The sequence below is a fragment of the Bemisia tabaci genome, chromosome 7 (assembly GCF_918797505.1).
Source record: "Bemisia tabaci chromosome 7, PGI_BMITA_v3".
NCBI lineage: Eukaryota > Metazoa > Arthropoda > Insecta > Hemiptera > Aleyrodidae > Bemisia > Bemisia tabaci.
Window position 1 is genome coordinate 12184088 of NC_092799.1, and position 16299 is coordinate 12200386.

Sequence of the window (16299 nt, forward strand, 5' to 3'; positions counted from 1 at the left end):
CGCCTCAGAGAAACAGTCAAAAACTGGCCTTGAACGCTCACCAGTTTTTGACTGTTTCTAGGCTCAGGAAGCTTCGCCAAAGCCTCAGAACCATGCGCAATCGACCCAGCGCCTTCAACTACGTAGGATCCGACTGCAATCTAGAAATTTTTCCCCACAACCAAAATCGAGAAAAATAGACAGGGATTAGATGAAGTGAACTTTTATGGTCAAAATCAAAAGCTCACCGATCGGGCCGAAACCATGCAAGCTCGCTTGGAAATGGCCCGAAAATTATTTTTTAAAATTAAATTTTAAAAATTACTTAAAAAATTTTTCCCGTCCAAAATCGTGGAAAATCGACGGTGGTTAAACGGATCCAATTTATAAGATCGAAATTGAAAGTTCTCCAAGAGCTGAAATTAAGCCTGACCCGTTTAAAATGCCTCGAGGAGTCTGTAAAAATAAAACTGCATGTGTTTTATATACAAACGAAAGTTCTAATTTGACCGCTGCTGACCACACTGTTTGGCGCAATGCGTGAAGTATTCATGCAGTCTTGTAGGCGCTTGACATATTTTATTCCGGTAAAACATGGGTAAAGCTGATTGACAAGACACACAAGCAAAGAGTCTGCTCGATACAGTTCGCATTTGCCTTTTGAGAACAGGACAACGAAACCTTTATCCACTATCCTTTTCACTGATAGGAGATTTGCAGAAAGTTCAGGCACAATATTTACATCTGAGAAGCAGTTGAGTTTGCTGCCATTTACAGCGACGCGAACTCTGCCTTTGCCTTCAACAGGCATACGGTAACGTTAGCTACAGAAACACTGCACTGGTGTCATGGCATTTGCTGAAGTCACTGATGTATGACTTATTGTTTGTCATATGCAGGGGTTGCAGCTATGCGTTTCAAGCCGACTGCTGCTGACCGCAGTGTGTTTGACGCAATGCGTGAAGTATTCATACAGTCTTGTAGGCGCTATGCGTTTCATGCCGACCGCCTCACCGCTCCGTTCCAGGTCAAATTGCGTGTTTGGTTTCTCTCTTAACTCGACTAACTAAAGGTGTTGTCTCTTGTATCACCGAAAGACGACAAAATTAGAAATTACTATACTTTCCCTCTCAGGAAATGAGAGATTTTGTCGCCTTTTCTCGTTTGTAATTTATTTTCTGAATCCGATTTTTTCCTCTCTTTTTTGATACCTACATTCAAAAAGATTGCAAAATTTGCCGCCCCCTACATTTTGCCGCCATGGGCCGCGGCCCATATGGCCACCCCCTTAATCCGGCCCTGCTGCAGCGACAGTCATTGTTTTTCAATGAGGGAAAAGTTGTAAATTTTTAGAAAGACTGCATGAAATTATATAAAATTCTTATCTAGATATTTCATAATTTTCACAATCATCTAGGTATATATTCCTCCCCTCGTCAACCTTGATAGGTACGTCACTTCAATCATTTCCAATCACAAATTTTCGTTGAAGAAGTGAATGCGGCAGTGTGCGTATCGTGTCTGACAACCACGGCTCACTAATGTTAAAAAAATATTAACAAAGCGTGTAACGAAGAAATGATTGATGTGATCGCTCATGTCGAAAATGTTCGGCCTTAGAGTACATGTGGGTGGTATTAAATCATAAATCAAAATTGGTGAAAAATTCATTCAGTAATTTTTATTCAAGTCAAGGAAATGCTGAGTGGAGCAATGAGTACGAACTCAACTTTAAAAACACAGTAATAAAATTGTGCAGAAATACAAATGACTTACTTAATTAAATGTACAATAGGAAGAATTGATCATGTAAAATTGACTTATGTGCCAATCAAAATGCTTGATTGCGACCTGTGCGACTAGAGCGAAAAGGCGGCGACGCTATGATACCTAGTCCTTTCCGAGGTCCGTCGTGGTACCGAAAAGAGCAAAGGATGAGAAAAGACGGAAAACCAAAATGGAGAATTCGGATATTCGAGGTTTTGAAAAGACCGTCATGCATTATGTCACGTGTCTCGAACATGGCAGATTAGAATTTTGAATAGCTTTTGTAGTTTTTATAGTTGCTTTAGGAGTGATACCTTAGGAGTTTTGTCATGAAACTACGTTTACTGAACTGCAAACAGCAAACCACCATAGCACCAAATAGCGGACCCACTGGGGGGGGGGGGGGGGGCACGGGCATAATCCCTCCTCGGGCCCAAGAAAAAAGGGAATAAGAGAGGGAAGAAAGATTAGCAAGGTAGGGATGAGACAATAGAGAGTGAAAGTAGCGAATCCAAAAATTTACTACGATGGTTAAAGGATGTAACTGGGACATTCCCTCTTTTTTGAGGGAGAAGGGAGGAAGTTCGTTTATGAAAATAGCTGATTTTAGTTGCAAAGAACGACTCACTTTTGTAACATTCATAACTCGGTTGCGTGAGGGTGTTATTCCACTACAACGTTACAGAAGTGTCAAAGAGAGTTGACACTTGCACGGATAGAGAACTGAAAAAATATCCTGAGAAAAAAGGGGAAAATTTCCGGTTATAGGACATTTCGACAACGATTTTTTGTCCACGCACCTGTTTTTCTAGCAGTTTACGTCGAGGCGTTTTTTCGGCAGGGGAGTTTTGGTCCATTTAACAATTGAGACCCAAAGTTAATAAGTCCACATGTGAATACAAGTATAAGTCCTATCTGTTTTCAAGAACGTTTAGCATGATTTTTGAACTTCATAAGAGGAAAAAGTGACTTGATTCAAGCAGATCTAAGTTCGCATTTACCGCCGAGAGAATTTCCTCATGTATCAATAAAGAAACTTACTGAGTTTTCGGATTACAGCTCTCTTTTTGTGCCGGAGTATCTTGATTTATTTTGCGAAGAAAGCTCCGTACTCTTGAAGGATGCCTGTCATCCTTAACATGCTGGAGCGCCTTCAATTTCGTATGGTACTGTGCAACACCTCTGTTGAGAAATAGTTGCGTATGGCACCGTGGCTCGCTGCGGCGCGGCGCGGCGGGGAACGGTCAACGCACACCGTGCTTTGGCGCCTACAAACCTAAGTGGATACTTCAAGCATTGCGCAATGCGTGAAGTATCCACTTAGGTTTGTAGGCCGCTTTGCTCTGTGTTCGGCTGTAATTTTTAAACTCGCGGAGTCAGCATTTTTCAACCGTGATTTTGAAATTTTTGCAAACTCTACGTGGATTATTCTCATTTAAATACTCGTAGATGGAAAAAAATATGAAAAGGAAAATATAATGTGTGTTTTGTAAATATTAAGGTGGTTCCGTGTGAAATTTAATGACTTCCAAAGCACTTTAATTTTTTCATTTATATTTTGTGCGTTTACTGTGCTGCAGCGTGGTGCACGTGCAACCAAACTCTCAAAATTGGACGCATTTGACTCTAAAAGGTCGATATGAAAATACCAATGATTGCGTGCTTCTTGGTTTTTTCCCCTCTTTAATTCATTTTTGTACAGTTGCTTTCAACACCACTACGGCTAAATGGTATTAAATCGATGCCATCTCTTAGAAAGGACTTGCCTCGTTTTAAAAATGTATATGCTTTTAAAAGGAAGTTATATTTTTATAAAAATATAAAACAAAACAAAAAAGTGTATATGAAGTTTACTTCATATCGAAAATTTTAAGGATGGGTAAAAAACCAAATATCCACCGATGACAATTTGAAAATATGAATCAGAAGGAGAAAGTAACATTTCATTTAAATAATGAGTCACCGTAACAACACCTCCTTCTCTCTCAATTTTCTCATTTCGATATTGTCGTAATTTTACATACGAACTAAAATATAATGCTCGGACCAAGTCACTGTTACTTATTTTACAAGTGGACGTAAACTACTGGACAAAACAGGTGCGCGGACAAAAAATCGTTGACAAAATGTCCAGGAACCAAATTTCTCTTCGTAATCAAATAAATTGAGAACCTCATTACCTCATTTTCAATGATATTCTTTCTTGCGGTCGTTTGCTCGTACACAAATTAACAGTTCCTAGACGGTTCCAAGAACTTTCGCCTTAATGCAAAAAGTTGTCTCAATTTTGAAATTTGTGAAACTCAGGCATCTTTCTACGGAGACGGTGAAAATTGCGGAAATTAATTCCTCTTTTCGGTAGCATAACACCATGGGCTAGAAAGGTGACGACTCGTCGTTATCCATACGAAAGAACGTATCTCGATTTCAACCTTGCAAAATTGCTACAGTGGAAATCGGATATAGGTAACGACCTTCTGGCGGCCGGCCAAATTCGGTCGTTTTATCCGATTGTCGCTATAACCGATGCCCAAGTACACTGAATAAATGGGATTTCAGCCACGGGACTGACCGGATCGCAGGTCGTTGGTCGTATTATCCGATTTCCACTGTATTTCCATCTTTTGTGTAATAATTACTCCGAAAGTTGGCTGCTCTACTTGAAAAAAATGTAGGTCACCTCACCTGTGTAGGTCATTTCATGTGGAAACCAATTATACCGAAATAAATTCCCTTACTATGGACCACTAGACAAGGTACAAATTGAAGCATTCTGGTACATGTTTCCTATTCAAAATTTCACGTAAAACACGATTTGTAAAACAAAATATGCTGCACGTAACTTCTAACAAGAAATTAATGTTTTTCATGTATAAATTCAAACTTTCTGTTCAATATAAAAAGCTACTACTTCAGTCAAATCGCACACTAAACGTTACCCTGCAGCAGTCTTCGCAGTAGGTATGCAAACATGACAACCTCAATCTTGGCGCTTCGGCACAGCTGTTGCACGTTAACCACACAATGAACAACACAGGGCGTAGAAGGAACACTATGTAATGAGATCCTTGCCGTTGTGAAAGTGCATAGACGATTCCGCTCATTCAGTAGACTATAAAATTTTTCGTGTGAGCGGGAAATTCGGGCGGTAGCCCGGCCGGCGCGACACGCGCATTGCCGCCTACAAACCTAAGAGGATACTACAAGCTTTGCGCAATGCACGAGGTATTCAGTTAGGTTTGTAGGCGCTAGTGCGCGTATCCCGCTGGTAGCTCCTCGCTCCGCTCTCTTAGAGTCTAATATTCAAACCCGCGAAGTCAGCGTTTTTCAACTCATGATTTGGAAATGTTTGCACGCTCTGCACGGATTATTCTCATTAATATTGATGCGGGGATTATTTTTGTTGCAAAAATCTTATTCTAAATCAAACTTTGAAACGGAAACATACATCAGAGTGCTTAAATTTTTACCAACTAACTAACTCGTCACTCTTATAGCGCTTCTGTGCGCTCTGCGATACAAAACCGCCACTAATAGAGATCTTGCCAGAGCTCCTCCGGCAGATCGCATCTCCTCATTTCCTGCCTTATTCCCTCGATCCACGATTTGGCAGGGCGTCCTCTACGTTTTCTGCCAGGCGGGGACCCAATCTAGAACTTTCTTAAGCAACCTTTCATCAGCGGGCTGATTATTGAAATTGATAGACAAAGCTATAGACAAAGAAGACAAAGGGGGTATGGAGCGATCCTATTGGTTGAAATGTGTGGTTTTGGACTAACTGTCGGGTTTCTCGTGGGTTGCCGTTAGTTAGTCTATTACCTACTGCCTTTGTCCATTGCAACCACCAGCTTCCACCAATAGGTTCCCTCCATATCCCTCTTGTCATCTTTGTCTAAAGCTTTGTCTATCACTTTCAATAATCGGCCCGCTGACATCCGTTGCACGTGCCTATACCAGACAAGCTGTCTTGTGCTTAAATTTTCACCTTGTTTAAAGGTCCATTGAATTCTTTCAGTCAATTTTGCAAATTTGTAAAGGAGTTACGTTCTTTCGTCTGAGAATTGGACGTATTTCTGCCAAACGGAACTATGTGCATTATGACTTGAGCCCTATTAAGCATATATTCTTATGGGTCTCGGGGCTCATATCCTAATGCACATAGCTCCGTTTGACAGAAATACGTTCAATTGATGGACTGTAGCTCGCAGGTCATCATTGTGAGTCGAGGCCATTACGGCTTGGAGGTCATTGCAAAGGCTCGGAGGTCATCGATGGGAGTCGGCGGTGACCCTGGCTTGGCTGTGGAGTCATCACTACGGAAGTCATCACTGTAGAGGTCATCACTGGAGAGGTGCTCCGGGGAAATGGATGCAGGTGACGACTGTTTCGTCCTCATCACTGTTGGTGGGTCTCACAATGTTGCCACTCAGCCGCTGACTACAGCCGCCAGTTGTCTCCTGACCCCACGGGTCCACGCCCAACGTCAAATCCGCGTTTCGCTATCACCAACAAACCAATCCATTATCCTAAGTCATCACTACAATAAGGCAAGAATAAGGCAGCTTCTACTTGTTCTGGTTGATACCCTCATGTTATAATAATTCTCAATACAATAATCATAGAAATCTCGAATATAAAATATCATTGAATTTCATCTGTAGAAAGTTAGTATTAATGAAACCAACATTATAAACATAGATTTATTATAAATTTTAGGTTGATTAATTTTATTAAAAATCAAAATCAAAATAATTCAAATTGATAAATCAAAAGTTCAAAATGACAGTTCGCCTCTTAGTCTCTCAATTCATCACACTTCATTCTGTCGTTCTGCTAGACCTATCCTCATGATTTTTTCGGTCACGACAGGAGATAGTCTCCAGACGAGCCCGCTCTATTCAAATTTTGAGAATATGACCCACTTGATTATATATCAGGTGATAAAGTTTTGAATTCTCTCATCGAAATATTCTAGAGCGTCATTTTGGGCTACCGTTCAATCTGTTCACTCTAGAGATCCATTGGATCAATTCATCAAAAAAAAATTTCATCATAAAAAAAAAATCAAAGTTCAGACCTGACCATAATATATGAAAAATGATAAAAGCTAGATAAGGTAATTTTTTTATAGACAATTTTTTTTCATTTTTTATATAACGCATGCATACGAAAGTCTTAAAAGTGAACATTTTATGTAACTATTACATAAAAAAGGTCATAATTTTCGTGAGCTTTTCGCGAATTAGAAGAGTTTTTAGTATGTTTGCGAAAAGCTCACGAAAATTATGACTTTTTTTATATAATGGCTACATAAAAATGTTCACTTTTAAAACTTTCGTATGCATGCGTTATATAAAAAAAATTAACTTTCGTACATAATCTTTATCTTTTCCTTCTATGGTTCTGCTACTATTCTCGTAATATTGACAAAATCACTCAGATGGAAGCAGTTTCTGGGAGAAGCTCACATCATAGGAATGCGTGGTTTTGGCAGACATCGCTTACGTCGAGGTGTTGATTTAATCATCTCTCACAAATTTTTACTTTTCTTTCTATTACTCTATTCTTCTATTTCTTTGCCTCAAGAATACGGGACATAAGTATTGACTGAATGAACATATAAGGATACATTTAGACAAGATTGCATGCAATACATGCATGGTGGAAGAATGAGTCATTAAAGCAAGGCATCAAAATCTTTCTGTGATTGATTCAGATGATTCCGCCCAGAGTCTCAATGTTTTCTGTCCGTGGTTTGTCCCTCAGCTAGGTAAAAAAATGTTAAAATGGCAGCACACAGTGCCTAGGAAAAGCTAATTCCATCCTTATTGGGAATTAGGTATATCAACATATTTGGAGAACATTTTAAAATTTTATCATGGTGATTCGAATAGAGCCGAATGTTCTTTTCTTGTCCTCGAACGAAATTTTTCGGGAAACGTGCACGTGGAACATCAAGAAGTTTACCCAGAGGAACAGATAAAGCAAGCAAGGAAGACACATAAATGAAGTAGAGTAACATTGCAGTAGGGTCATATTCATAGTAGTTCCTTGAGTCCTTTTATCTTGATAAATGAATATCAAAATATTCAGCACGATAGAGGGATATTCAATGCGTCTCTAATACAGTGAATTATAAGAGTGCGATGCATTGGCGGATCCAGCAAATTGGCAACATTGTCTTTTCTCCATTTAAATCAATGGAAATGTATCGATTCTTGAAGGAGCCAGGTGCTTCAAGACGAGAAGAATCGATTATTTATCGATTGCTTCGACAAGAATCGATTATTTAGCGTAGGTTTAAATGGAGGAAATCCGATGTTGCCAAATTGCTGGATCCGCCGATGCGATTCCGAAGCTGTTGATGGAACGCAATTGAATCAATTTATGAAAACCTGTTGGAAGTACTCTAGTTTAAGATTGCACGTTTCGTGTATCCAATACGAAGAACAGACTCATGATGCTATTATGTTGATGACGACTATGAATAGAACCCTCATGAAGCTGAAGAAGGCTCTTGATTTTTGGGCAAAATCATGCTAGCCGCCTTCAAAAATGATAAAATTGAAATTATTGAACTTAATCGAGCACAATACAATTTTTGAAGGTTGAATGTATACGGATTTTTTTTCTTTTATTAGAGGTTCCCAATGATTTAGAGATTATCCCAGGAATGCTACTCACAATACCAAACTGGTTCACTTATAATTCCTAATCTAAAACTGTCTTTGTCAACGTTGACAAATTATAAGTTCAGCTAGCACGCTTATGCCCAAAAATAGATCGTGAATGAGTTATTTAAGTCTGCAAACCTACCCCGACGATATCACGACAGGAAGCTCTTCCTAAACTTTTTACGGACTCAGTATAGTTTTAAAGGGAGATTTAAAGATTAAAAAGATTGGCACTTTGATTTGCGGACATAAAAATCGCATTTGGATGGAACTAAGCAAACTGGTTTCATTGATTTCACTCGGGATATATTTATATCGAGATTATCGCATAAAGATCTAGGTGAAATTTTTTAGGATTGTTCAGATAATATGTTAAAAAGGGGTGCATAGAAGAATTAGAATGGAGCGGAGAGAGCAGTAAGGAATTGAACACGGAAAACGGTGAGCTTTCGCAAAATCCACTCAAGGTTTTATTAAATCCGAAAGCCACTTAGATGTTTTTAATTCATGCATATAAATGTCATATTTGCTTTTTAAGCCAAAGCTCGGTTTGCACCGAACTTTTGGTCCGTTAAAGAAGCCCTCGGTTCGTCGAACCGAGGAGGTCGGTTCGCATGATAAAAGCTGCAGTTTCTTGAACTAGAAAGCGATTACTGACTTTATAGGTTCGAACAACTTAGACGTTTTGGTGGACCTCTCATGCGCAATGCACCACTAGACAAGGTACGAATTTCAGTATTCTGATACATGTTTCTTAACCAAAATTTCACGTGAAAACACGATGCGCACAACGAAAATTACCGAAATAAACTCTTTGCATGGATATTCAATGATTCTTGATGCGTGAATTCAAACCGCCCGCTCATTAAAACTCAATGCTCTACGTGATTCACATCGCGCGCTAAACGTTATCATGAACGTCTCCGCGATATAAAAATCTGGCAACCTCTAATCTTGACGCTTTGGCTCAGCTATAGCAAATTGCTTATAGTTTGAAAAACACATGGTGGAAATGAACATTGCTCGATTGAGAAGCTTGCTGAAACCGTCTGTAGTGCGCAATTTGACTCACGTAGAGCTTTGAGTTTCTTGTCAGCGGGCAGTTCAAATTCCTCGTAACCAATGTGAAATAAAAATGTTAATATCTCCGTTTGGAGTTTGTTTTATTAGTTTTCGTTGCGCGAATCGTGCTCTACGTGAAATTCTGGTTAAGAAACATGTATCAGAATGCTTAAATTCGTACCTTGTCTAGTGGTCCATTGGCGAATTTCATGATTAAGAAAAAGCTAATAAATGAACTGAGCATGAGAGTACATATCATTGGTTTTTAAGATGAAAAATTGTTAGGAGATATATGACCAAATCACCTAATCTGCTAAAATACGTGTTTTGATGGGTAATGCCACCTGAAGACGTCACAAGGCAGTAGATTTTCGAACTTTTAAAATTTTACGGCTATAATTTCCCAAGTCAGGAATAAAAATGTGGAAAATACGACGAACCTGGCTCTTTAAGCACTCTCAGATAGAGCAATAACAATTTTTCGAGCAAATTATCCATTACCTGAATGCCAGCAGGCCCCATAATGCTGATTCTTAATGAACCGCGTTAAGTAGAAAGGAACCAAACCCTATCAGCTATTGCCAAATTTAACCGGGCAATTTCATTTTTTACAAACAAACGTTTGTGCGGATACCTTTGAAAGTATTGAAGATTTTGTTTCGTACTAGAAATGCAGAAAATTCACCGAAATTTGAACGAAAAACCGCACGACCGTTTTCATGTAAAAAATTAAATTGCCAATTTGATTGCCGATTGAACTTGGAAATGAGTGATGTGGCTTGATTCCTTTCTGCTCAACGAGGTCAAAATAATCAAAATTCATGCCCTAATATCATGATCTTGTTAAGAAGAAACTTCTTGAAATGTAGATGTGCTCAGTTTGCTTAATCCCATCCAGTTGATCGGGGCTAGAGTACCTTTGTAGGGAGAGTATGGACAACCCGATTTATGTAGCTCGTAGGGCCCAAGAGGGCGACAACGTAAAAAACGGAAATCACTAGAAACGTGCTGCTGCCAACCTACGCATTTGAAATATTAATCAATGTGGCTGACTGCGTAACAAGTAAACAAGTAAACAAGTGTCTTTAAGGATTAAGACTTCGAAACTGAGAAAATGTAAGCGAAATCAAAGTTATATACGTGCTTTCATAATTTTTGATCAGTGTAAATAGTTGAGAGGTGAAGATTAGTACCACTGGATGCTTCGAGTTCATAGGTTGGCTACCCTTTCGGGCCCCAATAGCTACATGATCTGATCAAACCTAACTTCCAAATGTTCGAGTTATCCATATGTATGTGTAACATAGAGTACATAGAGTCGTAGTGTAAGAAGGAGAGCTGGCGCCACTTTTAAGCATTTTCCAGGTCCCGAATTCCGAGACTCCTGTGTGACGCCGGGTCACTTTTTCGATACATGATCGATTGTTTGCGATATACGGGTACCCGGCCATCCGATGTAAACAAAGGAGATAGGAATTACCACGTATTCCGCACCGCCATTTTGGATCGAATATGTATCAAAAAAGTGCCCGAGCTCGGCGCACATCGGGCTCGGAACTCGTCGAGCAGAACATGGCGCCAGCTCTCCCACCTACATTACGACTCTATGTACTCTATGATGTGTAAGCCGCTTTTACGGCGCGCTAGGGCGCTCTGCGACGCCCATCCGCCACAGGAATCTGTCATGGTAGAGATCCTCCGGAAGCTCGAGCTGTCCACTCCCCCTATAAAGGTACTCTAGTCGGGGCGAGTGGAAGGTGTTGAGGAGTGACAACAGCAATTACTCACATATAATATCGATTTACCAATGATGGATGAGATCTGTGCGGCGACTTGTGGTTGGGCGGCGGGGCCGGGGCGGGGGGCGGGGAGGGCGAGGGGGTGGCGGAGGAGGGCTGGTACTTGAGCTGGGCGTGGGTGGGGGTGGCGAGGGGGAGGGGGAGCGGGGGGAGGGGCGGCGGGGGGACGGTGGCCTCGACGTCCTCCGGTTCGGGGCCGAGGAGCCAGCCGCCGGCCTGGAAGAAGCACCCGCAGCAGAGCTCCAGGAGGGCCGTCCGGAGCCCGCGATGCAGGACCAAGAACAGCGTCGGGTTCACGAACGAGTGCACGTAGGCGATGTGCAGCGTCACCTGTCCACACAAAACACGGCTAGAGTGCCTAGAATTCAGAGTCCAGAGAGGAGGAGCACATTTCATGACGGGAACCAACGTAGACTTGTTCCCTGACAATCAAATATTATCATTGACGCATCGGCAAGGTCTGAAATGGAGATGTTGCATGTGTGAGGAATGGACCACTAGACAAGGTACGAATTTAAGCATTCTGATACATGTTTCTTAACCAAAATTTCACGTAAAGCACGATTTGCGCAACGAAAACTAATGAAACAAAATCCAAACGAAGATATTAACATTTTTATTTCACATTGGTTCCGAGGAATTTGAACTGCCCGCTGACAAGAAACTCAAAGCTCTACGTGAGCCAAATCGCGCACTACAACGGTTTCAACAAACTTCTCAATCTAGTAATGTTCATTTCCCACCATGTGTTGTTCAAACTATAAAAAATTTGCTACAGCTGAGCCAAAGTGTCAAGATTGAGGTTGCCAGACTTTTATATCGCAGAGACTGTCATGATAATTTTTAGCGCACGATGTGAATCACGCAGAGCATTGAGTTTTCATGAGCGGGTGGTTTGAATTCACGCATCAAGAATCATTAAATATCTTTGGAAGGAGTTGATTTCGGTGATTTTCGTTGTGCGCATCGTGTTCTACGTGAAATTTAAGTTACGAAACATGTATCAGAATACTGAAATTCGTACCTTGTCTAGTGCCTCATTTGCGATTTGACTATTGATTCTTAAGTAAACGTTTGCAAGAACTGGTGCCACTGGTTTTCTCTGAAATCAACTCCCAAGCTCAAAAAAAAAGCTCTCAAGTTGAGGCCAAAATGGAGGGAATATCCCACGCTATTCTGAGAGTCCATCTGTACATCAAGACAAACTCTCAATGCAAAGATAGGGAGCGAATACATTAACAGTGATGCCGTGTTTTCAGTTTTGGAGTCCCCAAATAAAGTGGCATAGTCCTGTCAATGTATTTGCTCCCTATCCTTTGCATGGAGAGTTTGTCTTAATGTAGAGGTGGACTCTTTGGATAACGTGGGATATCCCCTCCATTTTGGCCTCAACTTGAGAGCTTTTTTTGAGCTTGGGAGTTGATTTCAGAGAAAAGTTGTGGCACAATCGTGTCTCTTGCGAACTTTCACAGAAGAATCAATGGTCAAATTGCAAATTCCTCATACATGCAACATCTCCACTACACGGAAAAAACTGAATGTTGATTTAGCATGTAGCAGGCTAGGTTGGCCCAGCAGCGGTCAGCGCGTCTGACTCTAGACCAGTAGGTTCCGGGTTTGAATCCCGGTGGTGGCAACAAGTTTTTACGGAACTGACAAGTGGATCTGCAGAAACAGATTCTACTCGGAATCAGTCCTTGAAAATTTGAAAGCCGGAGCAAGGATATACAAATATCCCCTTGATGTCTACTGAAAATAAAAAAATGATCTCTACGTTAAACTCATGTCTAAAGATGGCTGTAAATTCCTTAACTGTAATAGAAGCCAAATAAACTGCAAAAAAAAAAAGAAAAAAAAGAGATTGAGCATTTATACTGTTAAAAAAATGTGCGACAAGTATCAAATACTGATTTTACACTGAAAAAAAAAAAAAAAAATGCTAACTCAATATTCAAGTTGTTCCTATAACCGTGGATGTAGTTAACGTAGCATTTCTTTTATTGTAAAATCAGCATTTATACTTGTTGCACCTTTGTTTAATATTATAAATAGTATGCAACATTCAAATTTTTTCCGTGAATTCACTGCGTCACTTGTAATCTAAAATCATTAAGTGCAAAAGAATCGCTACACACTGGAACACAGCTCAAGTCAACCCTTGAACGGTTCGCACCTCGCCGTAAACGATTTGTTTCGACTCAATGCGCGGAACACAAAGAGACGAAATGGACTGATTTAACGGCAACATCATTCAATATATCACCGTAAAATTGTGCCCCTGTTGAAAAACGCGGCGCAATTGCCGATATTGAAACGGGCCATTTGTTTCGGGTAGAACTATCGAATATTGATTATCGAATGGCGTATAGCAACTAAATGAAGTCATGGAATGTGGACTCTTTTGCGTAGGGAGCTCACAGTTTATCACGCGGGCGTGAATAGCCTTATTGAAAAGGATGATGTGTCAAAAAGAGCCGCTCTTCCTAATCGCCTTGAGAGGGTGACTCCTTTGTCGGAAGAAAGGAATTACAGACAGTCTATCTTCACCATATACCAAGGAGAAGGAATTGGACGCGATCCAGGGAGCAATTGAGGACACGACCCCATCTTCGTTCTTCTCACGTAAGGATGTTTCTCCATTTTAACGTAAACCCTCGAAAGCATGGGGCTATACGGCCGGAAGGGTGCATCTTAAAATGCAGTTATGCCTTTACATTAGAGGAGCGGTGATATAGGGACAGAAAAAGCCAAGTGGGGGCTATTTAATACGCGAGTAGGCGGTTAGATTTCAACGGCAAGAGGGATGAATTGAGTTGAATTGAAATTTTTAGGTTTAAATGCGACTTAATCATGAGAATATCACCGCCGTAAGTCAATAGTCTAGGTAACATGTTTGTGCCAACAGGTAAAATTGCATGGCACGCTGAGTATCCTCGTATATTTCTTGGCGCACAATTTCCTTCGTGCGTTTAGTGCATTTTTCAATTTTGCGCGTCCGTGAGCAGCTTCTTTCTGGTTACTGGCAATCAATTTTACAAAAACAAAGACGTAAGTAAAAAAAGAGAGGCATTTAAAAAATCTTGAGAGCTGGAATCAATTTTTCCTCAAATATGCTTGTATTAGAAATTTACTTGAAGCTCAAGATTTAGGCACCCTTTAAGTGGAAACATTTTTCACTACGCACCGCTGAGGATTCATCTTAAAATAATACTTTAAATCGTTATAATCATACGTAAGAAAGATAATGCATTTATACAGATTAAGGCTCCTTACATATCTCTTTAGCGCAATATCGCTATTATTACATATATATGACCAAACGCGGGAGTATTCAAAATACGGAACGATACAGAAAAGAGCATAACAACGCGTGGATGCAACTATACGTGCTTCATGGATGGTCGGGTTTCATAAATAATTTTGGAGGCGTTTTAAGTTTCTCGCTTACAAAGCAACGACGCGACATGACGCGACATTTTCGATGGAAGCCTCTCAGACTCCTGTAATCGACCTATAGTTGTCAGACTTCTGCGCAAAGGCTTATTTTGTTGTGCTACGGAAAAACGCCGTATAAGCCTTCAAATATTGCCGAATCCCCTTCAACGAAACACGGATTTAAAGGGAAAATTTTTATATTTGTCCTCTAATTTTTACACATTTTTACTCGCAATTTGATCTAAAATATCTGGGACTTTCCAAAGAAACTGTCCAAAACATTCCGCAAAAATGGATTTTTATCCGGAGAAATTTGGCAACATTCGAATATTCATATGGCGTTTTCTCTCAGCGCGGCAGTATTATTCTGCCGTGCTAAGGAAGAACGCCGTATGAACATTCGAGAGTTGCCAAATTGCCCCGGATAAACATGTATTTTTGAGAACGATCATGCGAGATTTTTCTTGAAATTTTCAGACATTTTATACGAAATTGCGAACAAAATCGTCTGAAAAATTGAAAAAAAAATTCAATATTTTCCCAGTAAATTAAAGTTTTATTGAAGGAAACGTGGCAATGTCTGAAGGTTCATACGGCGTTTTTCCTTCGCACGGCAGTATTGAGAGTGTTCGTGGGATTCACATTGACTCCTACCTCGTGTCCAGCCGGAGTTCCGATGAGTGGATGGTCGACGAGAGTGACAAAAAAAAGAGGTCCCCAAAACAAAAGATAGGCGCCGGTGATGACCAAGAACATTTTCACCCTCTGCACACCCTCCTGCTCTATCCTCCGCAAGTAGTTGCGCATCCGCCTATGTTCCTCAACCGCCTTGACTCCCGGCTGCCAACATGAAATCAACACACAAAAGGAAAAATTAGCATGGATCTGAGATGTTCATAATGTGAACAAAGGTAAATCTTGCGAAGTGTAACTACCAGAGACGAGATCCTCCATTCCAATCGTGGCGGTAGCCCGGCCGCCGGCGCGACACGCGCATTGGCGCCTACAAACCTAAGGGGATACTTCAAGCTTTGCGCAATGCGCGTGGTATTCAGTTAGGTTTGTAGGCGCTAGTGCGCGCGTATCCCGCTGGTAGCTCCTCGCTCCGCTCTCTTAGAGTCTAATATTCAAACCCGCGAAGTCAGCGTTTTTCAACTCATGATTTGGAAATGTTTGCACGCTCTGCACGGATTATTCTCATTCATATTGATGCGGGGAAAAAATTGTTATCCAAGGCAAATATAATGTTCGTTCTGTAAATATTAAGATAGTTCCGTGTCATGTTTAATGATATCCAAGGCACTTTAATTATTTCTTTCACATTTTGTGCTTTTAGTGTTCTGCAAAGTGGTGTACGCGCAATGAAACGCTCAAAATTGGACGTCCTCGACTTTGAAAGATCCATGTGCAAATTGTTAAAACCAAAGATTGCGTGCTTCGTGCTTATTCATTTTTGTACAGTTCCTTTCAACACAACCACCGCTTATTGATATTAGTATTGATGTAATTGTTCGGAAAAGGTTTTATAAATATTTGGCACGGTTTAAATATGTAAATGTCTTTTAAATGAAGTAATATTTTCA

The 16299-nt window shown here is 40.5% G+C and overlaps 1 protein-coding gene across 3 annotated transcripts in view; it reads right to left on the bottom strand.

Moving 5' to 3' along the window:
• Positions 1-1634: 1634 nt before the first annotated feature.
• LOC109035276 (uncharacterized) overlaps positions 1635-16299 on the bottom strand; it is a 187959-nt gene continuing 173294 nt past the window's right edge. For 2 of the 3 annotated variants that reach the window (XM_019048849.2, XM_072302314.1), the window contains 3 exons: positions 15371-15556; positions 11288-11611; positions 1635-6245 (listed from right to left, as the gene is read on the bottom strand). In XM_019048849.2, coding sequence (XP_018904394.2) covers positions 6087-6245; positions 11288-11611; positions 15371-15556 — 669 coding nt within the window. In that variant the 3' untranslated portion in view covers positions 1635-6086. Of the gene's footprint in view, positions 6246-11270; positions 11612-15370; positions 15557-16299 lie in introns of all 3 variants that reach the window. The other variant, XM_072302315.1, reaches the window with a different exon arrangement.